General features: G+C 40.0%; 1 protein-coding gene across 2 annotated transcripts; it reads left to right on the top strand.

Moving 5' to 3' along the window:
* The first annotated feature begins 3,849 nt into the window (after nt 1-3,849).
* On the top strand, nt 3,850-27,528 carry LOC131250573 (cellulose synthase-like protein E6). Of its 2 annotated transcripts, none has more exons than XM_058250864.1 (8): nt 3,850-4,475; nt 16,742-16,882; nt 21,527-21,655; nt 24,155-24,367; nt 24,573-24,702; nt 24,993-25,087; nt 25,915-26,262; nt 26,926-27,528. In XM_058250864.1, exons 1-8 carry the CDS (start codon nt 3,900-3,902, stop codon nt 27,475-27,477), a joined length of 2,184 nt encoding a protein of 727 aa, XP_058106847.1. In that variant the 5' UTR covers nt 3,850-3,899; the 3' UTR covers nt 27,478-27,528. The 2 variants fall into 2 exon arrangements, with proteins under 2 accessions (XP_058106847.1, XP_058106854.1); XM_058250871.1 differs by having other exon boundaries at nt 24,996-25,087; nt 26,926-27,527.

The following is a 27,528-nucleotide window of genomic DNA, read 5'->3' as shown; positions in this document are numbered from 1 at the left end:
TAAGATGAGTTAGGTTAAATGGGTAGGATGAGTTAAATGGTTGGGACTTCAGGGGGCTAGATGGGCTAAATGAGCCAAGCTTAGTCTAAGCATGGGAAGGGGTGGTTAGGTAGTGGGAGAGTCCACTCCCTTTTCTCCTCTTGGTTTATTGGTGTGCCTTGAAAATGAAGCAGGAGGAGATGACAACTGGGCAATATGGGAGTACGTTGGGGGCAAACATGTCTAATGGTACCTTGTGATTGTATGATAAGGTTTGGTGCCGCATTACATTCCCTCATTAACCCTTGGTAAACTGTGTGAATAAGAAGAAATCTAGGGTATTTTGTGAAAAGAGTTGAATTTTTAATTTATCCCTTGGATAAGCCACCCCTTGATGCACATCTTGGTTGTAGTATTTCTTGTAATTTTGAAAAGTGTGAGAGGCATTTTATGAGTGTTGGCTTTTAGATGTGTTCTTTCTTGTTTAAACCTCCACTTGATGGATCTCTTGGATGTGGCATTTTTTATAATTTAGAGAAGTGTTTGGTACATTTTAGGAAATCGTAGAGTTTTGAATTTGAGTCGTATTTGGCTCTGATTTGACTTGAATTTGGCTTAGATTTTACTTGGGATTAGACTTGACTTAGCTTAGGATTGTACTTGACTTTGGGCTTGATTTTGGGCCTACATTTGGGCTTAGTTTGGGCTTTTAAAAATTGGCGAATGGGAACTTTCAGAAGTTATCAATAATTCAGATCTTATTACAGTTGGTAACCTTGCACAGGGTGAGATGTCTACACAAGGTGAGCCCTTCAGTTTTATTGTTGTATGGGTTTCGTGTATGAGCTTACATCCTAAAGAAGTTGTCCTTTCACGGACCTAGAGTGACCCCTCTGGCTTTCTTGCTGCATGGGTTTCCTGCATCATTTTGAGTCTGGATGGAAGTGCTACTTGGATTAGCTGCGACCTGGATCCAGCCAGGTGGGTGCGACCATGGAGCCCACCTCGTTGTATGTGTTGTATATCCACGTCATTCATCCATTTTGCTAGCTTGTTTTGGAGCATGGTTTTGCTAGCTCGTTTTAAGGCATGGTTAAAAAAAATGAAGTAGATATAAATCTTAGGGTGGACCACACCACTGAAAATAGTGGCCATTGAATGCCCACCATTAAAAACTTCCTAATTAGCTCACCTTGATATTTATTTCCCACATCCAAGTTGTTAATAAGGTCATGCATATCTAAATGAAGTGAAACAAAATAGCAGCATGATCCAAAACTTATGGTCCCCAAGATATATACTTGAGATTTGTATCTCCATTTTTTATTTTTATTTTATTTTTATTTTTATTTTTATTTTACCATGCCCTAAAATAAGCTGGTAAACCGATGGATGGTGTGGATATATATACACTGCATAATTGAAGTAGCCCCAAGATCAGGGTTGCACCAACCTTTGATGGAACTTTACTAGTAGATTGAAGCCTTAAACACTTGGTCCAAAAGTGCAAATCCCCCTTGGCGCATGCAAGTTACTTTAGAATATTTTCCTCTACCAATTTATTATAAATATAGACAGGATAGACTTTTCTTTTTTAATTATGATTAATTTATCTAATGCATGGTTGATATGAATATTAAATAGCCTCACTTGCTTAGATGGATGCCATTATTGTGAGGTAATGGGCCTACAAAGGGGACCATTACCAAAGCTACTTAGGCATTATAGTCCCATGACACGAGACTCAAGCAACCAGATGGCATTTCAACCGAAATTATATTTAGTTGGTTGAGAGGGATGTTTTTCAAGCATATAATCTAATAACTATGTTACTTATGTATACTTTTCTCATTTGCATCATATAACACACAAGATCAATGAGGTCCGTTGAAATTTTTGGAGAAGGGCGAAGAAGAATTGCTAACAGATATCGATATGTTCTTGTCTAATCTAAACATCAACATGGCCACAATGAATCTCCAAAATTTAGATCAACCAAGGCAAATGGTTAATCTTGATCCTGATTATTAAAAATTTTATGTGGGCCACAAAATCTTTCGAACAAGATGATATTTTTGTGGTCTATTCATTTAGGTCTTTGTGACCTAATCAACAGGTTGGATGGCAAATTAACACTCTGGTGGAATCCATGAAGTTTTTTATGGTGAGGATTCAATCATGACTGTTTTCTGTGGTGTGGTTTACCTAAGATTTGTGTCGAATTAATTTTTGGGATCATGCCCTAAACATCATGCACTGTGAGCCCCACAATCAGGGGTGCCACACACCTCGGTAGATCCCGGGATCCATCGAACTCGCGCCCGGTTTAACGACCTGGAACTTCTACCACTCACTACCGTTTAAAGATAAAGATAACTAATACCACACGCATTACCCTTTCAGCAAATTAGAGCTAACACGCAACTTTATTCACCTAATCCATAATATAATACCATTCTGAAATGAACAGGCGATTTGCGGGAGAAGGGACGCAGATTGCCGGGCACCCCTGACCGCAGTAACTAGCTATGTGGGACCTACCGTGATGTTTAAATCCACTCCATTCATCCATTTTTCCAGCTCATTTTAAAACATGAGCCAAAAAAAAGGTAGCTAGATCCAAAACTCAAGTAGGCCACATGATAGGAAAAGGTGGGGAGGGAAATGCCTACTGCTCAAACCCTCCTGGGTCCACTGTGATGTATATATGCCATCCAAACCATTCATAAGGTAATTCCCACCAGTATGAACAACACAAAAATATTAGCCTGATCAACACCACTAAGAAATAGTGTTGATTGAAAACCGACCGTTGAAACATTTGTGAGGCCAAGAAAGTTTTAGATGTGGCTATTATTTTTGTGGTTTCAGTTCATCCCAGTTTGGATGGCATATAAACATGGTGGACACTGCCGGGAAGGTTTCAACGGTGGGCATTTTCCTCCCCACTTTTTTTTTTTTTTTTTTCCTTCGGAGTAGCACGCTTGAGTTTTAGATCTATCTCATTTGGTTGGCACATTTCCTATCATGAGCTGGAAAAACGGATGGACGGCTTAGATTTCTCACAAATATCACGGTGAGCCCCACCTGGCTTCGAATGCGGGATCAGCTTCCACTCAGGTGGGAACCAGAATCAGTGACCCAAGGATCAAACCAGCCACTCATTTAGATGGGCTACACACGTACTTTTAACATAGACCATCGATTATATTTTCATTTTATCTCATCGTTAGTTTCCTGCCAAACACGAATGACCCACCTACTGACCGTGACCATATGAGGATTTATATGATACTCTGGCTGCGTATGACATTGACACGCAGGCACTCATGAATCGTGCACGTGGCACACATAAAGTCAAATAAATGAATAACAATATGAACCTCAATAGGTTGGATGGCAAATAAATGTTACTGTCGTCCTAACAAGGTTTCAACGGTGGACGTCACACTATGTTTCTTTTTCTTTGGTGTGTTCCCTTGAGCTTTCGATATGCTTCAGTATTCTGAGGCCATGCCCTTAAAATGAGGGTGTTCCCCTTGATATGCTAAAATATTATGAGGCCATGCCCTTAAAATGAGCTGGAAAAAGGGATGAACGGCTTGGATAAAACGACGTACATCATGGAGGGCCCCACATAGTCTTCCTACGACGTAAAGGGTGGTGATCACCTCGCTCCACAGTCCACGTCCGTATAAAATATACGACATCTCACGCGTGTTTGTGCTGCTGTCACATACCTACTACCTCCTCTCACACGTGCAGTATCATTTGCGAGACGCGCTCCTTTCTCCCCTCGCCGTGGGCTCTCCGTGGGCTCGAATGTCATGCACGAGCCTCTGACTTCTTTTATAATCAAAACCCCAGCGTGCCTCTGCCACAAACACCCACTCCCATTCCCTCGCCCGAAAAAGAAAAAAATGACGTCATCTCCCGCCACCCGACTCTTTGCCACCCGCCAAGCGCCTGGGCGTCTCGTCTACAAGCTCTACTTCGCCGTGTTCATCGCCGGAATATTATCTCTCTTCTACTACCGTCTGACACACATCCCCAACGACCACCGCCTTCTCTGGCTCCTCATATCCCTTGCCGAATTCTGGTTTGCAGCCGTATGGCTCTTTCAACAGGGCTTCAGGTGGGCCCCCACATTCCACATCACCTACCCCGATCGACTGCCGGAATCTCTCCCGAAGGTCGACGTGATGGTTTGCACTGCTGATCCCGTTAGAGAGCCACCATCACTCGTCGCCAACACACTCCTATCTCTCATGGCCTATGACTACGACGTGGACAAGTTAGCGTACTATCTATCAGACGATGGTGGGTCAGAGCTGACGTTCCATGCAGCGTATCAGGCCTCCATCTTCTCAAAGCATTGGCTACCTTTCTGTCGCAAGTATAACGTTGAGCCGCGGGCCCCTCAGCAATACTTCTCGTTGGAGAATTCCATCGCCGGTGGGAGTCGGAATTTCCAGATGGACCATAGCTCAGTAAAGGTGACAACAGACACAACTTATTTACTTTTATTTAAAGAGAAACTAATTAAAAGCGTTTCGTAAAAACAAGTTTCCTAAAGAGAAACTTAAAAAGCGTTTTTTCCTAATTGCGGAATGGCCGTAGGATCTAGGATCTACTGTGCATTGAAATGGTCTCTGAGATCTTCATTTCCTTTCACATTTAGAGAAGCAGTGATTGGCAATAGCTTCAGTCGATGGTGGTGGATTGGGGGACCCGACTCTTATTTATATATATTTGAGAGGGCAGAGGTGTTTGAAACCCGTCAAAACTCCTGTCCGCTTGGGAATCGTAGTTGCCTTATGATACTGTGTGGAATTTCTTGATGTATCACACCTTACTGGCGACCACTGGTGCACCCCATCACACTATCCAACCTTTAGGTTAATCTAGACCGTTGATCAATAAGGCCCACCTTATAGGATTCTTACATGTGAAACATCGGAACCCTTCATAAGGTGGGCATCATCATAAAGATGCCTCGGGTGGAAATCAGGATGGTACATTTAGGCAGGCTATACCATTAAAATCAATGGTCAGCTTAAGGTCTGATTTATTTTGTGTGTGTGTGTGGCCCACCTAATTTGTAGATTATTCCAATTTTCCTTCCGGTCTGAGAAAAGCTTGCTCTGTTCTAAGGGGTAAGCGTGACCAGGAAATGCGTGGTTTTAAAACTCAACAGCTGGACCTGAAACTCGGCTGAGTCAACTCGATTTTGAAAGCTTTCGAGCTGGATGATTGCGAAGGTCGGTTCTGAGAGAATCGGCCCTAACTTGGGAAGTGTTGCTGTGTAGACTCATTAAACTCAACTCAGACCAAGTCAACTCGATTTTTAATAATATCAGCTATAATGGTATCTTTCAGGTACGTGGACAGACGCTTTCTTTGGCAATTAATTCAATAGATTTTATCAAAAATAGTTGTCTTGGTAATTCAATAGATGGTGAAGGGGACCACTGGATTGGGCGGTGAGTCAACACCACTAATTCCAAGCATGTTTGACAAGGGCTCCACGTGAGACTGGTCGGTGCTGCAAAAGTTCCTTAGGCCTCATATATGTATTTTATCCAGGCCTTTTATCCATTTTTTAAAGCTTATTTTAAGGTGTGAGCCAAAAATGCAGCAGATTCAAATCTTAGGCGGACACCACCTTAGGAATTAGTTGTGATTGAACACTCACCATTAAAAGTTTCCTAAGACTTATTATAATGTTTATTTGACATCCAACCTAATTAGGTCATACAAAAGAAAATATATAGGACATGAATTGGTTACTATCCCCACCAAGACCTAGCTAGAGAAGGTTAGTTATGTTAGTACTATCCCCATGAGCAGCTGACGCAGGGATGAACGTGATGAGGATAACTACTCCGAATTTACGGAGCTTCTCTAGACTCCTCACAGAGACTTCTCGAATCCACGAGGAAAGAAAGCAGAAAATAGAAATAAATTCTAAGAAATTCAAAATTGATTAATTGATGAATAAAAATGAGTTCACAACCCTTTAAATAGGGGTACCAAGCAATGGGAAAGAAATTAGAAACAAACTACAACTCAAACTCTTAGAATCCGCGACTTACTATAAATAGTAAACTTACTATTTATAGACGGTCGTGATGTCTACTAGTGCACAAGGTTTTCGGCCAAAAATAGTAAGTGTCCTATTTGGCTTCACTAAACCGTTCTCCTAATTATTCTAAGCTCTTTTCACATTGGGCGCAACTCCTAAAGCCCGACGGATGAAGAGTTATAATCAAACTAAAACTTACTATTTATAGTAAAAACGAAATTAAAATAGGGAAACGACCGTCGATCCATGGGTTTTTCACAATTCCGGGCTGCATAACCCGGCGTAGCGGGGTTAGTTGGCTTCAGTAGCTCGTTCTACCCCAAAATCATATATTTTACGTCAGATAACTCATTCCGGATTGCAAGATACGCCCGATTTAAGGTTCGATGGTCTAGATCACTTCTGTCGTCGACCGGGCCTTTTCTGATCCATCTTGGCCATGTAACTATCCGCGACCCGCTCTACATCAGTCTCCTCCACCTCAAAAGAATTTGTCCTTGAGTTCTAGTCATGCTCTGGTTCATGATACTCGGTTAGGTCCGCGACATTGAAAGTCCGTGAGATTGCCATGTCATCTGGGAGATCAACAACATAAGCATTATCATTGATCTTTCGGATGATTGGTACCGGTCCATTCTTCTTATTTTTTAACTTGTTGTACGTCCCGGTCGGAAATCTCTCTTTGCGCGGATGGACCATAACACGGTCGCCCACTTCAAACACTTTTTGTCGCCGATGCTTGTCCGTTTATTCCTTGTACTTCTCGTTCGACGCATGTAGCTTGGTCTGTACTTCTGCATCCATATGTTCTGCTGCAATGCTCGTGCATGGGTGCTTGGGTAGAGGGACCAAGTCAAGTATGTGGTGAGGCACTCGTCCGTAGATAATCTGGAACGGTGATCTCCCTATCGAGCGGTTCACCATATTGTTGAATGCAAACTCTGCTTGAGACAAGGCTAAATCCCACTGCTTCAGTTTTTCTCCTGAAATACAGCGAAGGAGGTTTCCCAACGTGCGATTCACAACTTCGGTCTGCCCATCAGTCTGTGGGTTGTAAGCACTGCTGAATTGAAGTCGTGTATCGAATCGATTCCATAAAGTCCGCCAAAAGTGGCTAATGAACTTCGTGTCACGATCGGAAGTAATGATCTTGGGGACCCTGTGAAGCCGTACGACCTCTCTGAAAAATAAATTCACCACGTGTGTTGCATCGAGGGTCTTCTTGCATGGGATAAAGTGTGCCATCTTGGAGAAACGATCTACCACCAAGAAATACCAAATCCATGCCGCGTTGTGTTCGTGGGAGACCAAGCACGAAGTCTATTGATAAATCCTCCCAAGGACTGTTAGGCACAGGTAACGGGGTGTAGAGGCCCGTATTCTGAGATTGCCCCTTCGAGGTCTGACAAACATGACAACGTTGTACGGCTTTTCCCACATCGCGTACTAATTGCGGCCAGTAATACCGCTCTTCTACAAGATCTCGCGTCTTGTCTCACCTCAGGTGTCCACCGAGGTCACCTCCATGTAGCTCCTGAATAATCTGCTCCCTCAGAGAACTTTAGGGGATGCACAATCGATTCCCTTTGAAGAGAAAATCATCCTGTATATGAAGGTCACTGGGGTGACCTTCTTGGCACTTCATCAAAGAATCTTTGAAGTCCTCATCCTTGGCATACAGCTCATTGAGACAGTCGAAGCCGACCACCTCGTTGCTCATCGTAACAAGTAGTGATGCACGATGGCTAAGTACATCAGCCACCTTGTTCTGCTGCCCTGACTTGTGCTTCAGAACGAATGTGAATTCCTGTAAAAATGCAACCCATGTAGCATGCACACGATTCACGTTAGTCTGACTATTAATAAATTTTAATGCTTGATGGTCAGTGTACAAAACAAACTTTCTTTGAATCAGATAATGCCGCCAATGTCGCAGCGCCTGAACAACTGCGTACAACTCAAGCTCATAAGTCGACTACTTCTTTCGGGCTTCGCTGAGCTTCTCGCTGTAGAAGGCTATCAGCTTGCCTTCCTGTGATAATACTCATCCAATTCTGACGTATGAAGCGTTACATTCAACCTCAAACAATTTGTCGCCTCAAACAATTTGTCGAAATTAGGAAGCACCAAAACTGGTGTTGTAGACAAATGATGCTTGATCTCATGAAAGCTCTTGTCAGCTTTATCGGTCCACTGGAACGGTCCTTTTTTCATGTAATTTATTACAGACACGACTATGGTACTAAAATCTCGCACAAATCGACGATAGAAAGTCGCCAACCCGTAAAAACTCCTCATCTCATGAATGTTTGTCGGGATCGGCCATTCCCTAATAGTTCGCACCTTTTCATCGTCCACACGAATGCCTGTGGACGTTACAACAAATCCTAGAAACAACAGGCTATCAGTTAAAAAACTACACTTCTTCAAGTTGAGGTACAACTTGTTAATTTGTAGGACCTGGAGCACCTGCCTGAGATGTTTCCTGTGCTCCACCTCATCCTGGCTATATATCAATATGTCATCAAAATATACAACCATAAATCGGCCAGTGAACGGTTTTAGAACTTGATTCATCAAACGCATAAAAGTACTTGGTGCGTTCGAAAGGCCGAAGGGCATGACCAGCCACTCATACAACCCTTCCTTGGTCTTGAATGCCGTTTTCTACTCATCACCGGGTCGAATACGAATCTGATGGTACCCGCTCCTTAGATCTAGTTTAGAGAACACCTTGGCCCCTTCTAACATATCTAGCATGTCGTCCAACCGTGGTATTGGAAACCGATATTTGATGGTAATTTTATTGATTGCCCAGCTGTCGACACACATGAGCCAGCTTCCATCTTTTTTTGACGTTAATAATGCTGGTACGACACATAGGCTCATGCTCTCTCTTAAGAGACCCTTACGGATCAATTCCTCCACTTGCCCCTGAAGTATCTCACACTCCTTCAGACTCATCCGATAATGAGGGCGGTTGGGCAGGCTAGCCCCAGGGACGAGGTCTATGTGATGTTGGATGTCCCTCATGGGGGGCAATCCATCAGGTAAATTCTCAGGTTAGACTTCTTTGAATTCGTTTAGCAACAGTCTTAAACTTGGAGGGATGTTTGAGGGTTCCTCTTCCTTGCCCTTCACCACTACAGCGTATACCTCGCCGGTTTCCTTGGATTTCTCCATAAAATTTTGAATGGTCAAGAAAGAACTCCCCTCCACTTTAGAGGCTTCAGGGTGGTTCTCTGGTGCCATAGGGACAAGAATTATTTTTCGACTATCCTTGACGAATACGTAAACATTATTTCATCCCCGATGGGTCGCATCACGGTCCGATTGCCAGGGTCGACCGAGTAACATATGACAAGCTTCCATATCGACTATGTCACAAAGTATTTGATCTTTATAATTTTTGCCAATTGAAAATGAGATAGTGCATTGTTCAGTTACCTTGGTCTCATTCACCTTTTTTATCCAGCCAATCGAGTACGGGGAAGGATGTTTCATCGTTGGTAGCCGCAACTTATCCACCATTACTCTTGAGACGATATTCTCGCTACTACCACTGTCTATGATCACATCACAGACCTTTCCATTGACGGTGCACCGAGTACGAAATATATTGTGTCGTTGTGGATGTAATTCCTTTAGTGAGGCATACAGCAATCGCCTCACAACTAGAAATTTACCACGATTCTCCCTGTTATTTCATCGCCACTTGCTATTTCTTCAGTGATTTGTTCATTTTATTAAAGTGATGGTCTTCTTTTGTGGCCTCATCTTCATTGCCCCCTTTCGTTTATAGTCAAGTGTGCTGCGAGACGTTGAGGACAAGTGTTTGATAAGTGGCCTGGTTGACCACATCGGTAACAATTGTTCGACCTTGGCTGAGCATAAGGATTTGGAATCCTACTCGGACTCGCTGTTGTGAGTGCTGCACGTTGAGGTCTGGATGAGCCGTTCTCCGTATCACGGTTTGCGGTTGTAGGAAGTTGAGGTACTGGGTCTTTTCCTCATGGCAGCACTGGATCCTGCGTGGGACCCGTCATGGGAGGTCGAGTTGAAGGATATGAACGAGCAGGAGCTCTTGCAAGTTGTGTTTCTGCCCTACCCGCCAATTGAACTGCTTCATCCACAGTCCCGACTGGGTACATCTGAACTCGGTCCTGAATTGTCGGTCGCAACCCACCTATAAATCGTGCCACCTTCTGTGACTCAGATTCTGACAAATCGTTTTGTGTAGCCAGCCGTTGGAATTCTTCAGTGTAATCTATGACTGTTCGATTTCCTTGTCTGTAATTTTGATATTGCTAGAATAATATCTACTCATAATCACTGGGGAGAAATCGAGATCGAAGAAGACGTCTCATCCGTGGCCATGATGAGATGGGCGCCTTGTTTTGGTGGGCTCGTGAGAGTTGTAATTGTTCCCACCATTCAGAAGCACCAGATTTTAATTTAAACGCTACTAATTTTATCCTTTTTTTGATCTGGCACGACCATGTAATCAAAATATCTCTCTACTTCGGCTAGTCAATCGAGAAAATCTTCTATACATAATAAACCGTTAAAACTAGGAAGTTCAGCCTTACCTCGATAGTCTTTTTCAGCACGATCTAGATGATCACCTCTATGGATTGATCGTCTGGCAAAATCCTCATTAAGGTCCTCATCGCTAGAACTTGAATCATCTGGTGTAACCTTACGGTTTGCCACTAGTAGTACTCTACGAAAATCGGGGTTGCGTCGTACAGCAATCATGGGTGGTGGAGCACCGCCTAGGGCTCGGGGCGGGAGTAGCGCATCCGCAAGACGGTCGAGAATTGCCTGCAGCCCTTGCATGGTCAACTGACTCTCCCGGTGGAAAGCTTCCATCCTTTCCGAAAGATAACGAATCCCTGGATCACCGTCAACAGGATTTTGATTCATACCTTCATTGTTTGCCATCGGCCCGAGGGGAATCCTTGCTTTGATACCAATTGACGCAGGGATGAACGTGATGAGGATAACTACTCCGAATCCACGGAGCTTCTTTGGACTCCTCACAGAGACTTCTCGAATCCACGAGGAAAGAAAGTAGAAAATAGAAATAAATTCTAAGAAATTCAAAATTGATTAATTGATGAATAAAAACGAGTTCACAACCCTTTAAATAGGGGTACCAAGCAATGGGAAAGAAATTAGAAACAAACTACAACTCAAACTCCTAGAATCCGTGACTTACTATAAATAGTAAACTTACTATTTATAGACGGTCGTGATGTCTACTAGTGAGCACGGTTTTCGGCCAAAAATAGTAAGTGTCCTATTTGGCTTCACCAAACCGTTCTCCTAATTATTCTAAGCTCTTTTCACGTTGGGCGCAACTCCTAAAGCCCGACGGATGAAGAGTTATAATCAAACTAAAACTTACTATTTATAGTAAAAAAAATTAAAATAGGGAAACAACCGTCGATCCAGGGGTTTTTCGCAATTCTGGGCTGCGCAACCCGACATAGCAGGATTGGTTGGCTTTAGTAGCTAGTTCTACCCCCAAATCATATATTTTACGTCAGATAACTCATTCCGGATTGCAAGATACGCCCGATTTATGGTTCGATGGTCTGGATCACTTCTGTCATCGACCGGGCCTTTTCTGATCCATCTTGGCCATGTAACTATCCGCGACCCGCTCTACATCAGCAGCTAGCTATAGAAGGATGGTCCTAATAGGACCTTTGAAAGGCACACTGTGATGTGTGTAATTTATCCATACTGTCCATCCATTTTGACAGTTCATTTTAATGCATTAGCCTAGAAGTGTCAATGGGCTAGGCTCAGACCTGAAAAATTAGAATTTTAAATAGAGTCAGCCTGAAAGCTTGGCCTAAAATAGTTCAAAATTTAGGCCAAGACCTACCTAGGCTTGACCCACTGACAACCCTATATGAGCCTCAAGTGAACAATACTACAAGATGCAGTGGTGATTATATGTACTATTGTAAACTTATTGGTGGCTACAGAAGTTTTGGATTAAGCTAATATTAATCTTTTCCCTTCAACCAGTCCATGTGACTTTATGAATAGTGTGGACAGCAAATAAACATCACCGTGGCCAGTAGTAAGGTTTCAATGGTATGCATCATTTCCACCATTGTTTCATATGGTGTGGTCTGTTTGAGCCTTTGATCTGCCTCCTTTTTGAATCTTGCCCTAAAATATCCATCAAAATGGATGGACGACATGGATAAAACACAATGAGCCTTAGAGCTCCTCTCACCACCTTCCATCTCTAGATGGGAGTAGTACCCAATCCATGCCCAAACACATGTATATACCAGCTTGATCTAAAACTTTTGTAGTCGGCAGAAATTTTTAATGGTGGGTGTTCGATCACCACTGTTTCCTATGGTATAGTCCAAGGATTTATATCTGCCTCATTTTTTTATCATCTCCTAAAATGAGCCAGTAAAATAGATGGACGGAGTAGATAAAAAACATACGACATGGTGAGGCCACAAAGCTTTTCAAGCACCAACCAATAGTTGGTACTGTCTTCTCAATCCAAGGCAGATTGAGTAGGGAGCGGATTAAATGTTAGCCAGGTAACACCGCCTAAAGTGTTAATGATGGGCGTTTAATCACCACTGTTTCCTGTGGTGTGGTCCAACTGTGATCTGTATCTGCTTCATTTTAATCTTAAGCCCTAAAATGAGCTGGGCAACACATACATCAAGGTGGGTCCCACAGTCATGTCCTGATCTCATTTTTTCTAGCTTCACTGAATCCTTGTTCATTCAAAAGTTGTTACGTGATCGGCCTCTGACAGGAATAGATGGTCTAATCAAATCCCACCATATCCCAACACTAATGAGCTAGTGGTGTTGTAGTCACTGCACAATAAAAGCCCAATAAATGGACGAAAGGCCCTTGTCTGATTTTTCTATACAGTAGTGTAACGCCCTGAAATTCGGAGGTCGAGCATAACTCAGCTCCCGAGTTCCAAAACATCACTTATGCAACATATTTAATGATGAATGTATGTTGACTGTATTAGTACATAAAACATGGAATAGATTAAGCCAAAAACACAGATATGATTCAAGGATAAGTGAATAAAGCAAGTGGAAGACTTATAGTAAAATGTGTACAAGTGTAAATCCCTGAATTACATATACAAGCCAGATCATTTGAAAGTTTTATTTATCAAAATTATAAGTATCAATTACATCGTTTCAGTTCCAAAAATATAATCCCAGAGATCCCGCGCAACAGACCGAGGCTCGCTAGAACCCGTCTGAAAACTGCATATAGGAGAAGGCAGCCTCGTCGTCATCAGCTCCCGCTCTGCCTTAGACGTCGCATCCACATCTGCAACATCAGGGCCTAAGACAGAGTCTGGTAGGTGTGTAACACCGCCCCAGAAACGTGGGAGTGAGTGATCAACTCAGTGGAACAATAAGGCACTGGTTAACATGTTATCAGTTCAATCAAACAGTAATGATAAAGCAGAACAATTAAATAAATCCTAAGTACTCTTGTTAATGCAAGTATGAATGCGGTATGATGCGTGCCCTCACGCGTATACCCTCAACGTCTTCATCTTACGTTACGCATGACATCGCCTCAAAGTGCGCCACATCTACAAAGCACATGCAAATGCGATGCATGGATATGATTACCAAGTTGTTATTAGTCCATTTCACACAACAAGATTGGGAAGCTAAGATACCTTCCTCATATCACCATCCAAACAGTGATCCATACTAGGGTCGTCAATCCTAGACATCTCATACGATCATATAGTTGAGGTCCTAGCAAAGGGCTCGTCACCAATCAATGCACGCCTTTCATGCCTTTACTACCACAGATCGGCTCGTCACCTCCTTGCGGTATCCAGGTATGCTCGAGGTCACTACAAAGGGCTCGTCACCAATCAATGTAGGCCGACAGCACGAATATAGTGTCCCATACCACTATAATCGGCTCACGAGTTTAGTTGCTCACTGGTCACTACGGGGAGGCTCGTCACCCCAGCGTAGGCCGACAGCTCGACCACGGTGTCCCATACCACCATGTTCGGCTCATGAGTCTTAGTGGATCAAGTACCATAGTTAACAGGATTTCACTGGTAAGTTCGGTATCCTAGATTCAAACAGTAGCGTCCATACATGGTTAACATACAACGGACAATCGGGTTATTTGACGAACTCGACTAGCACGAGCGCACGTTGAGTTGAGCGACATAGAGTGCGCAAACACTCCACGTGGCCAAACCACTGCCGACAACTCTAATACAACTCGGGTTCGTCTAATACGTCCTACATGGCGAAAGCAATCTCAACCACGTATATAGGGTCAATTACCGATTTCCTGGACTAAGGCATAGTCTCAAACACTTTACACTACTACAGATATTCATATGGAATGTAAAACAGTAATGGAACAACGACTCAAATCATGGTACATACGCATCTGAAGAATATCAACTTAACATAAATGTAAGCATAGGAGATGCTTGAATTTAAATAACATGGAATGTAACTGCATAAAGGAAATCATACGCATCCATAGGAGTATTGAGAATCACTTCTCAACGCCCAAAATTAGTGTAATCAGTTACACTTAGATCATTCATGCATTTCTACAAACACTTAGCATACAAGGAACAACATACATAGCGTATGTTGGAATACATGCACTTAGACAATTCCTTTTACCAAGGAGTTGTCATACATGCATCTAGCATACATACATGACAAATAATCATGGCAAACACAAGTGCGTATTTTATACGTATACGGTACTTTATAAATACACTTAGAATACACAAATCTCAATATAGCACATGCATATCAGGAAAGCAATGTAAACATAACATTTGGCATGTGAAATCTCATCCATAACAAGAATAAATCACTAACTGGGATTGAAAGCCTTGAAAACCATAACCTATATACTTAAAGTCCGCACCTTAAGCAAAGAAAGGAATCGCCGAGCTGATTTAGACGAGTTGTCTTCGTCAACGGCGCTAGAATACCCTAAAATAAAGATAGAAATGAGATACAACAACACCAAGTCTAGTCTAAGCTATAACACAAGTTAGCGTTAGGTTAACTTACCCCAAAAGAACTCAGAACCGTCAGAAGAACGATTCAAAGTGAAGATTCAAAGATGAAGATGAACAAGGAAGAAATCAAGATGATTCACCAACTTATCTCTCTCACTTTCTCTCTCTTTTCCACTCTCTTTCCAAGCTAGGGTTAGAGAAAATCGTATGGAAAAGAGAGCTAGGGTTTAAGGACTATAAATAGGCCTTTATTTGACGAAAATAACCCTAGGGTCAAGGTATACTTAGGTTATAACCAAAGTAAGCCTTTCTCGATCCAACGAAGCACTTCTGGTGGGCCTATAACCACGAAAGGTCGGACTTAAGCTCCTTGACCATGGATCTAGGTCAAGCTGAGTTTTCATACCGACCGGCTCTTCAGATCAGCCGTGGCGGACCACACTCAATTCAACGGTCACGAAATCTCGATCAGGTCCACAAGCACTAGGATATGCCTGGGCCAACTATCCTGATCAGAGGGTGAAATTGGGTCAGAATCCAACGGTCAGAATGCTTAAAATCGTCGCGCAAGCGACACGACTCAGATTTCAATAAAAGCATAATAAATTCCAACCGTTCTCACACTCTTCACTCCGAGCTCAATTAAATCGACCCAGAACATCGGATCGACTTGATTTTCGAGGTGAAGATTAAGCCCAACTCAGTGACCGCAACAGCCTAAGATCATCGCCATCGGACTTTCGACGCGCGGTCCAGGTCCGATCCAGATCTTCCAAAAATTTCCTAGAACAACTGGATCTAGCGATGGATCCCAGATTTCAGAGTAACGTAGCGCTCACTAATCTACACGTTTAGAGCCATGCAGATGCAATTTAAAGTGATTGATGCGAATTTCACAAGCAATCGAGTAAAGCGCTAATTACCCCAAAATAACTACTTAAGGAAAGATTAGCACAAAAAATTTCAAGGTCGCTACAAGTAGTAAAGCGAAGTAGGGCATATGTGGTGTCAGGGGGATATCTAACCTAACCAACACATGAATGTGAATTGCATGGTGACCCTGCTCTCTCTAGCCATGAATGGACGCATTAGAGTGTTAAGGTCCCTTGTTAAACAGCTCGAGCATTTAAAGAAAGTTGTTGTTTGACATGGTATCATAACAGAAGGCATGGGGATAATCGATGCACATCCACAAATCGCTTCCAAGACTTTATCCAGTTCCATGTGCACACCGGCCACTGGCATGGAACCCATGTTGGAAAGAATGAAATCGTCATATCATGCAGAGAATCTTTACCTTTTTTACTGTTTTCATTGGTAGAATTTGGTCCCCTACAAGCTTCAAGTGGACTAAACCTACTGAAAACAGAAGAATAACTAAGAAAATTCCCCAATGGTCCAAATTCTGTGGCCGACTGGATGATCATATTTTTCTGACTTCAGACTCCAGGTGAATGGAATTTACGGTCAGATCTTACCCATGTGATACTTGTTTTCACATACAAAAGGACTGCAAGAAGAAACAAATTAAAGAAAAAGGATATGTAGAATCTTTATTAATATTTTTTCCAATTATTATTATTAATTATTATTTTTTATTTTATTATTATTATTATTTTTTTTGTGGACAGAAAAAATTTGAAGAAATGCAAGAGCAAATAGAGAAAGTGGGAAGAAACCGGCACGTAGAAAAGGAGACACGTAAGCAGCACAAGGGCTTTGTTGAGTGGGAATCTAAGGTCAACCCACGGGACCACCCATCCATCATAGAGGTGGGCCTTTTATCCTCTTTTTTCATTAGAGAAAATAGAAGAATGAAATTAATTAAAACAAAAGAAAAGAAGAAAATTGATATTTACACTCATTACATTTGTTACATTAGTCCAATTTTATCTTGATTTAACGTTTTCTCCTAATGAATTTGCAAGGAAAATAATAAACTTTATAAAGTTGTCATTAATAATATTAACATTTACTTTTTACTGACATTATATACAGGAAATTATTGTCTAATAAATATAAGATTTTATATTAATTTTTCTCGTAAATCAATCGCAATTTAATTTTTTAAATCCAATCTTTTACCATGCAGTAGCAATCACTATTATTATTAATTTGTTTGCTTTCTTTTGTTTCCCTACTTATCAAACAACCCTTTCTACTGTTTTAATTCAAAAAATGATAATGGCATAGGCAGTGTTCGAATTATCTCTGATATTATCGATATATCCCCGATATTATTTTTATCTCTAGCTTAGCGATACCAATAACACTGGTAGTATCAGAAGTTTTTGATATTACAATGTATCGCTAAGTATCGCCAAGGTATCAATATTGCTAATGTAATCGCCAATTTTTTCAACTATGTAAATTCTAGGTGTCGCTTATCTTGCCAATGCATCAATATCGCTAATGAATCGCCAATATTTTTGACTATGTAAATTCTAGGTAATGCTTGTATCATAAGACTATTGATGATATTTCAATAATATCGCCAACGTATTGATATCATCAAAATTTTGTTTATTAGAAAAAAATTTTACTTTAACATTTTTCTTTTCATGGACACATGATTGTATGTAGTGTTCAATTTATCTTGATAATATTGATAATATCATGATATTATCGAAATCGCAACACGCGCGATATTGAGACCACAATCTTTCATTTCCTTTATAATTGTTGTTGATTTCTTGGTGAAATATCATGTGTTGATATTTTGCAATATCGATGGATGTTTGGACGAAAGGTTAGATAGTTAAATAGGTTGGATGGGATGGTTCGACTAATTTCTTTCAAAGACACATGCTTTTAAGGTCCCATTAAATGGAAACTTGTTATATATTCATTCTTTTTGCATATATTTTTTTTTAAATTTCTAAATATGCAAATATGTACATTTTAACATCTCCTAAAGATTCGCTGAAAAATTCACCGTTTTTTCCATGTTCCCCCGCATTTCTGGTTATTAGCGATATTATCGGTGATATCGATATTATTTTCTTGGTCCTTGGTTAGCGAAACTTATAGCGATACCGATAATTTGAACACTAGGCATAAGTAAATCAATTTAAGGTGGACAAGCAACTGGGGTCCCCCAAACTGTGGTGGGTGGTAGTTGGCTTCCACTTTCAACTTCAAACGGAGCATACACGTTTGCCAATCTAGACTATCCAAATCATAGAGCCTTTATAGACGGATTATAGCCCAAAATTTCAACTGAATGAACAATCTTAATAATCTGATTATGTTCCCATTTGAAAGCTAGCAATTGGATGGTGAAGGCAATTAAAGTGTCATATTAGTCTATGTTCTATTGGTGCTGGGCCCCACGTACTGGATGCCCTAGATTGGCTTACATTTATGTGACATGTAATAATGCCGACGAATCATATGGGAGGCACTTTTTCCTTGCTTCATAGGATCGAGGCCTTTTATCCAATAGTCGATGTGAGGTCAGAACAGAACGTTAGTGGTAGCAAAAAATAAATAATAATAAAAATAAAATAATAAAAAAGAAAAGAAAAAATTACTTCTTGGATGGCGGAACAATAAACAAAGAAAACAACGCTCTGTTTTCAATGAACAGAGAGCACATTAACTTGTACATGTGGGTATGGTTGATGAACTCTGTCCGAAGAATCTCCTGTACCACTCAACTTTAACATTTCCCTTGCTAGCATGGGAATGCACGATAACGCTCAATGATTCAATGGCTAGGATCTTCTAATTTAGAAGTTGTGGGGAGACAGTCCATCCATAATGCGACCTTTAGATGAATGGGTTGGATAAACCATCCATGGGCGTGGTCATGGGGAAGCTCTCTCTTTGTTAAATGTGTTGTTTTGTCATTTTCCTGGACTGTGATAATAATAGTTTTAAATGGTGGCAAGTGGAGTTTTGTTTTTCTTTTATAGGTAGGAAACCTACAATTACTAAATAATAATAATTTATATTGTTGTTGAGTCAAGATATTGATTGTTTATTTACATTTGGAGGTATTATCTTTTACAAATACCTCTAACATGCAGTAATGCTGCATGTCAGTATAACAATAATAGTGCTAGCAGAGTAGTAGAAGTCAGCTATATCTAACAGGATTTTGTCAAGGGAAAAATTTTACATGCAATTATTTTTTGTAAGTGCTTGATCAAATGTGTATTAACAAAGGACATGAGAATAATTGAAAGAATGGGAATTGCCAGTAGCCTGGATTCTTGCAGTTCTAAGATCAATGGGGCTCGTGTGTTATATTCACTCTGTTCATCATTTTCTGCCAGTTTATTTCAGGGCAGGGGCTCAAACATGAGGTAAATCTAAATTTCAAGTGGACCACAGTACAGAAAAAAGTGAGGATCGATTGGAAATTGTTAAAAACTTCTTAGAGGCCACGGTAGTTTTGGATCAAGCTGATTTTTGTGTTTTCACTTCATTGAGGTTGGAGTCTTAGATTGGATGGCAAATAAACATCAGATATGTCATTATCCCTACTATTTCTTATGGTGTGGTCCACTTGAAATTTGGATCTGCCTTATATTTGGGCTCATTGACCTAAATGATATGGCAAAACAAATTAATGGCGCAGACCTATCATATACAGGATGGTCGGCTCCGCAGAAGTTAGGGCTGCCAGAATCTTTCCAGCGTCCAAACTTTAAAAAAAAAAAAAAAAAAAAAAAAAAAAAAAAAAAAAAAAAAGGAAGAAGAAGAAGAAGAAAGAAAGAAAGTAAGATGAAAGAAAGATTATCAGGGCCACTTAATTAAGGGGAAGCTGTCTTCAACCAATTCCCCTGTAGTTCTTCAGCTCACATGTGGCACTTATGCTCAGCTATCTTAATCAGCTGAACGTGTGGCTGAATTATAGATGGGATGTATCTCTAAAATCACGCTGATAAAGCAATCCTAATCATCTAACAGATGACTATCAAATGAATAATTACAAGTCCAAAATTTCAACCCAAAATCAGATGGTAACTATCATATTCTCAACCTAAGCAATCCACAACTTGGTTGGTGTGGATTTTTGTTCAACTACTCCATGCATGTGGAGGTTAGCTGTGCCAATCATGCTAGTAAACACAACAACAACAACAACAACAACAACAACAACAACAGTAATAGTTACAGGTATGATTGTTAGCCGTGAACAGGTTCCAGGCTCACCTTTCAAGGTAGTTTCAGGCCAATTAATAACTCTGGCAATAATAATAATAATAGCATTATTAATGATTACTGCAACAACAACAGCAAGAGTAATAAATTATCTGTTTAGCCCCTTTTGATTTTGCTATTGGCATCATATGAACATGATTTGAATCTTAAACCACAGGTGACCACGATTTCAATATCTCTGGTCAGACTATCCTAAACATAGAAAGCAGAGGACCTTTGAATATGATATTTTCTTTCTTTCTTTATTTTTTCTTCAAACCAGTTGAGGCATGCGATTGGATGCTTCTCAAAACTAACAAATATTTTCGAGCTTTTGAAAATCATCCAATATTTTCATAAAAAGAATCAAACAAAATATAATACTGTGAGATTTTCAAAGTAGGGACAGTTTTTAATTTCTCATGATATTACCATGAAATATTTATTTAAAATTACAAATAAATCATTACACACAAACATTTTAAAATTTGAAATTATATAATAAATATTTGTGTAAATTTTTTTTTTCTATGAAATTTCCTGGTAGTATAGCTAGAAAAACGTCAAAATCTAAAAATCTGCCAAGAAATTGCCCATCTTGAGAAATTTCCAAGATTTGTTGCAGCGCTTCAAAATGGTCACCAGGTTTCCCGACATGGATCCCCAAAATCTACCAGAGAATTGAGAACTTACCAAGACCACCAAGACAAACTTGAAAAACATTTATAAAGAGCTGCATCTCATTGCTTAGGTGGATTTTTACTTGATGATTCTTGTTGCTAAGGTAGGTTTTAGGAGATATTATCCTGCTAATTTTCAATATTTTAAAACTGATTGATGCAAATACCTATTGGATATGGGTCATCTTGGGGCCCACTTGTCTGAACCCTAGTGGGTGAGTCCCAATGGGACGTGTGGTACTATTCTCTTTCAAAATATTTTGGGCTATATCTACCCTCTCTTACACACACACACACACACACACACACACCCCAAAGCCTATCCAACTTTCCTACTCAATCTTAGCCATTGAGCTAGGCCGGTCCCCTTGGTTTGGTTCCCATCGTCATTGTAGCACTTGTATTGCAACCCCTTCTACTTCACCTTGCACACCCAACAATACCCTGCAATGATTCATATTATTAGTTTTAAAATCTTTTGAGCATCGTCTCCCAAAAGTTAATTTATATATATATATATATATATATATATATATATATATATATCACGAATGCTACTAAATTTTAAATTATGGGACTTAATAGGTTTTGCTACGTGGGAATGGAGAAGATGTTGATGTGGACGGTAACAACATGCCGACGCTCGTATATGTATCACGAGAGAAACGACCAGGCCATCCACATCATTACAAGGCTGGTGCCCTCAATGCTATGGTATTTCTCTTTCCTTGTTCTCTTTCAAGTTTCCATTTCTTACTCTTTTCCTCCTTAGAATTGCATAAATGTCTCAATAATAATGGGACCAAAACCCTCTTAACAATTCCATACTAACATACATCACATACCATCCGTGTGAGACAGGGCCATGGTGCCCTCAATCCAACTTTTGTCTGATGGGCCGACCATGTATGAACTCTGCCCATAAAATCTCTCAGGTTGGATCACCTAACTGTCCAATCTGTTGCCCTTCTCTCTACTGATGACCTTAACTTTTAGTTTGTAAGTTAGGTCTTGGATCAGACTTTTGGGACATGGTCTAACCATGTTGAGGCCCACCTGATAAAAAACAATCTGAAATTTGAATCTCTGGTCTCCAACTGTGGAAAATCAGGGTCCATATCGCTGGTCTGAAGACTCATAGAAGAGGAGTTTATTTCACACTCTGTAGAAGAGTTAGAAGTTGGACTCATGACAGATACATTTAATTAAAAATTAAACTGCTCAACTTGTTTGTCATCATTTCAGAATATGATTAATTTAACATTCTAAATTTCTAACCTCTGATTAATGGATATTTATTGCTTATATCTGAGCCATTGACTTTTATTATTATTATTATTATTATTCAACCGTTGCCAAGCACTCATTTTTAAAATTGAAATCAGTATTCTTTTGGGTTTGGGATCTATTCCAATGGTTTGGACGGTTTAATATGAGTTAATTGCATGTTGATGTGTGAATTTTAAATGCGTGCCTATCAACCATGTCACTCTGCTAGAGTATCAAAGTCTTCCCCTGACATAAAATTTTCCAGTGCTCCTAGGTGTATCATGTCACTTAAACAATCCAATGGATCGATCTGAACTGTCCATTAGGTCCATAACACATTTCACCGTACAAAAACTGTGACCCGATGATGCATCCAATCCTTTATTTCTCCTGCCTTTTTTAGCCATCCATCTTCTGAGCCATGGATCAGATAGTTGGGTTTGCCTGACAAAACTGACTGATTCTTTAAAATCATAAGCAATTCAATCACATGGTGTGTGGCATCGTGGACCACCTCATGATGAACTCTGTTTTTAGTTTTGACGAGTCAATGTAGTCCAAAGTTCAGAACCCATCCAGACACCGAATCTACCCATAGGATGGCTGATATGATCCTCTCAAGTAAAAAATAAAAAATAAAAAAAAATAAAATGTGTATGACGCAGGGACGGACGTGATGAGGTCGATCACCATCTTCCTCAGGAAATATCTACTCTGAATCCACAGAGCTTCCTTGAATCCACGAGGGATAAAAGTAAAAATAATTTCTAATAAATTTGAAATAACTTAATTGATTATAAAAAACGAAATTACAACTCTTTAAATTAGGAACTCAAACATAAGATGGAGTTTTAGACTTAAACTCCAACTCAAATACCCTAAAAACAGAATTACTATAAATAGTAAACTTACTCTTTATAGACAGTCTCTATTCCTGCTAGACTTTGTGTTTTTCGGCCAAAAATATTAAGTGTCCAAATTGAACCAACCACATTATTCTCCTAATTTTTCTAACTTTTTTTAATCCCTTTTCATGTTGGGCACGACTTCTACAACCCAAAGGATCAAAAGTTATACTAGAATTAAAAATTATTATTTATAGTAAAAACGAAAATAAATGGGACTTTTGACCGTCGATCTGATGGAATTTCGCAAATCTGGTGTGCGCAACCTGACATAGCGGGTTGGTTGGCTTAAGTAGGTCCTCCTACCCCAAAGTCAGACATAATATGTCGAAAAACTCATCCCAGTTTGTGAGATACGACTGATTTAAGTTTCTGACAGTCCGGATCATTTCAGCCTCCGATCGGACCTTCTCTATTCCATCTTTGCCATGAAAGTGTCTGCAACCCGCACTACATCAGTTCTCAACCTTTTAATTTAATCCAACTTGTTAAAATAGTAATCTTCACCAAAATTTCGAGGTATTGAACAATCTGATCATATGGACCATGCTGAAATCAACAGTGGAGAAAAACTTGCCCCAAATGTAGGCCTCATTAAAAAAGTTCCACTTCAATTTCAAACCTCTATTCAATATGTCCCAACTTGGGTTATTTATGATTCAGAAGACGCATACTGGTTAGATGCTGCTAAACATTTCATCTATGGATCCAAAGCAACAGGCAGTTGCAATAAAAATAGCCGATAATGGAATGGCCATCCGAAAGGCATGATTTTTTATTTTCAAACTTTGCCACCATAGCATAGATATAAGATTAGCAATCAAAATCCCATTTCAGACCATGGACTGGCTTCGTTGTATATTTATCAGTTCCCATTTAATCTCTGTTCATCACTTTGTAAACCATGTCTCATAACAATTGTTAGAAAATATACTGATACAGTTTTTATCTTTTGTTAAATTGTCAATGGGAATGTGATTTTAATTAAAAATTTTTTGGTACACTCACTTTTCAAAATGATTTTTTGGCATTGCCACAGAATCGGGTGTCGAATTTGATAAGCAATGCACCTTTCATTCTCAATGTTGACTGCGATATGCACTCGAATAATGCACAAGCCCTTCGTCATGCCATGTGTTTCATGCTGGACCCTAAGGAGAGCCACCGAATCGGGTATGTCCAGTTCCCTCAGAGCTTTGGAGGATTGACCAAAAACGACTTGTATGCCAACGGGGTCAAGAGGATTTATGAGGTAAGAAAATAAACCAACTTTCCCCTGATTTATCTCAAAACAATCAATCTGTATGTAGCTATGTTTTATTGCTTTACATGCAAGAACATTGGTTTATGTCTCGACCCACTCATGAATTCTAAAATTTCATGACATTCTTTATATATATATATATATATATATATATATATATATATATATTTTTTTTTTTTTTTCTTCTGTGTAGATTGAATTTTTCGGTGCAAATGCACACAACGGTCCCATGTATGCTGGCACTGGCTCAATTCACCGGCGTGAGTCTCTCAACGGAAGGAAATTTACACATGATTACCGGCCTAATTTGGAAGAGAAACCAGGTTGGTACATTGATACATCATAACTAGTTGTTGCTAATCCAATGTTTTCTTATAGAAATGTTGAAATCTGTTGTCGTCCAACCGTGACTAATACTGTTGTACCACTGTTGACTAATACAATGCATGGCCAAATCATCTCATTTGGCCATGTTGTATTAGTCTCTAAGTGGGCCCCACATTTCATCATGATCTTATCTAGTGATATTGGGTGGGATAGCATTACAAAATTTCCTATTGGAAAAGCTTAATTGTTGCTTTTGATGTTTTGTTGATCATGTGTTGAATGGAAGTAGCTGGAGGTAATGAGAGCTGGAGAGAGTTGGAAGCAAAGGCCAAGGCTCTATCAAGTTGCACTTACGAGAATGGCAAACCATGGGGCAAGGATGTAAGGCATTAGATCCCTCTACTTATAATTCCTTTCTTGCCAAGGCCAAATCATCTCATTTGCATCATGTTGTGGTGCACATCGTACACAAGGAGAGTTCGATAATTGATCTAGGCCATCAAATTTTTCTGGCCCACTCTTCTTGCATCACCATTCGATCTAAGAGATTTTTGCCATATATTTTACTAATAGTGAGGATCAACTAATCACTAGCCTAAACCATGAACTTCACTTGTAAGAATTGAAACCCAAATCATCATCTTTATCATTTTAGCCTTATCTCAACTAATTGAGGTCAGCTATATGAATCTTATTCTGCTATCCCACTTAATCAATGACCGTATCTTTATTTATACTATAGGACACTATAGGGGTCTTCTCCTCTCTTTTTTCTCTCCTGATGCCTCTCTTTAGTAACTTATGCAAAGTAGAAAAGCTGAAAAAAAATTAACTGAAGTGATTAAGTAATTTTAAGTAAAAAATTTACTTATAACTAATCATAAACGAACTTACTTATCTACTGCTGTAAGTAGAAAAAATTAACTTACTTGGTGGGATCCAAACAGGCCCCTGAGTCTTTTCTTACTACCTCCACCCATTTCATTTTGTTCCTTTCCCTATTCCATAAATCCTTGGGGCGAGGATTGCATAGTTTCCTCATCCTATTACATCACATGCTTTGGAAATAAGAAAAGCATCATGCATCTACTACTCAAGAAAAATAAAAATAAAAAATCAATTCATCTTTAGTAAGAAAAACAATGTCATTTATTGTCTGTCTGAGGTTATTAAAGTTGTTTTTTTTTTTTCCTTTTCTTTTTCACCAGATGGGATTGATGTATGGATGCGCTGTAGAGGATGTGTTCACGGGCGTGGTTTTACAGTCAAGGGGTTGGCAATCAGTTTTCTGCAGCCCAGAGAGGACAGCTTACTTGGGTTTTCCCCCAGTTAACACCAATGACACCCTCATTCAACACAAGAGATGGTCGACTGGCTTGCTTGAGATCTTCCTTTCCGACTACTGCCCTTGGACACATGGTGTTGGACGCTTGAAGCTTGGCCAGATCATTTGCTACAGTTTTTACACCCTCTGGGCCCTCTGGTGTCTGCCTATGGTCTGTTATGCACTCTTTCTCCCTTTGGCTGCTGCCAATGACATCCCAATCTTCCCTAAGGTAAGTTGTACCCTTCCTTTCTTCTCTCTCTAACTTCCAACTTTATCCTTCAAACTCCTTCTCTAATGCTGTGTTTGAAAACGTGGTTCGTGTTTGGATTTTTCGGGTAATGTAATGATTACCCAGTGATAATTTCCATGGCCATCCTAAAAAAATTGGATTCCAAAAATGGGGGCACCTGTTTAGATTTTAAGTGGAATCCTGCAACAGCTACCTTATTTTTTATGCCAAACATTTTCTGTCTTTGAAAACAATAGTTTGGAATCCATACATCCATACAACCCAACTATCTTGTTTGTCAATAGAAAACAATTTCCATTTTGGCATGGATTCCGTCTATCCAAACATGCCCAAAATGTTCACTGTGGGTTAATCTCAGCACTTCCCAATACAAATTGGATAGACATGGAAGCATTTGAACCATTTGAATCCTTTGCCCGACCAAACCCATGCTAAATCCTAAATCACGCTTGAAACTGAACCCAATAAGACTGAATGCCATAGCCGAATCCAATCAGGCCTATATAAAACTCCAAGGGATCTGATCAGCTTTCCTTAGTTGAGTTTAGATATTGGTGAACCATAGTACTATTTTTCTGTGAGCCATAATCTAGATGGTCCATAGCCCAAAAATCTAATAGTCCTCTATTATTCATTTTCCAGGCCTCTGATCCATGGTTCAAGGTGTTTGCTTTCTTGGGCATTGCTTCCCACATCTTCAGTCTGGGTGAATTGATTTTGGCTAAAGGAACAATGAAGATGTGGTGGAATGAGACTCGAATGTGGATGATGAAAGGATCTTCTTCCTACCTTTTTTCGGTTATGGTCATAATCTTAAAATATCTCGGCATTTCGGAGGCCGGTTTTGAGATTACTAGCAAAGTCATAGACAAAGAAGCACTGAAGAGGTACAAGAAAGAATTGATGGAATTCGCTGTTGCCTCCCCCATGTTCATTCCCCCAACAACACTCTCTCTACTCAACCTCTTCTATTTCCTCAAGGCAATGATGATTATAGTCACGACGGGCGGATGGGCCATCTTCGATCATATGGCCCTACAGATTATTATCTCGGGTTATATAAGCTTAATTAGTGTGCCATTATATGAAGCCATGTTCTTGAGGAAAGATAAAGGTAGGATGCCCACATCTATAACTATATATTCGATAGGGCTGGCAATCTCTCTATTATCTCTATTTTCACCTTTCATATGATGGATTTCTTATTGTATTTTTGCGGGCCTGGATCTATTTGTAAATGTTTTG

The sequence above is a fragment of the Magnolia sinica genome, chromosome 1 (genome assembly GCF_029962835.1).
Source record: "Magnolia sinica isolate HGM2019 chromosome 1, MsV1, whole genome shotgun sequence".
Taxonomy (NCBI): Eukaryota; Viridiplantae; Streptophyta; class Magnoliopsida; order Magnoliales; family Magnoliaceae; genus Magnolia; species Magnolia sinica.
The sequence above is the reverse complement of the archived record's forward strand: the minus strand, read 5'-3'. Positions and strand labels throughout refer to the sequence as shown.

Bases quoted from the DNA above. Each gene is read 5' to 3' on its own strand.
- LOC131250573 (XM_058250864.1), top strand. From the start codon at position 3,900: ATGACGTCATCTCCCGCCACCCGACTCTTTGCCACCCGCCAAGCGCCT. The intron at 16,883-21,526 runs GTGGGCCTTTTA...GGGACTTAATAG, and splicing joins ACCACCCATCCATCATAGAG to GTTTTGCTACGTGGGAATGG. The intron at 25,088-25,914 runs GTAAGGCATTAG...CTTTTTCACCAG, and splicing joins GCAAACCATGGGGCAAGGAT to ATGGGATTGATGTATGGATG.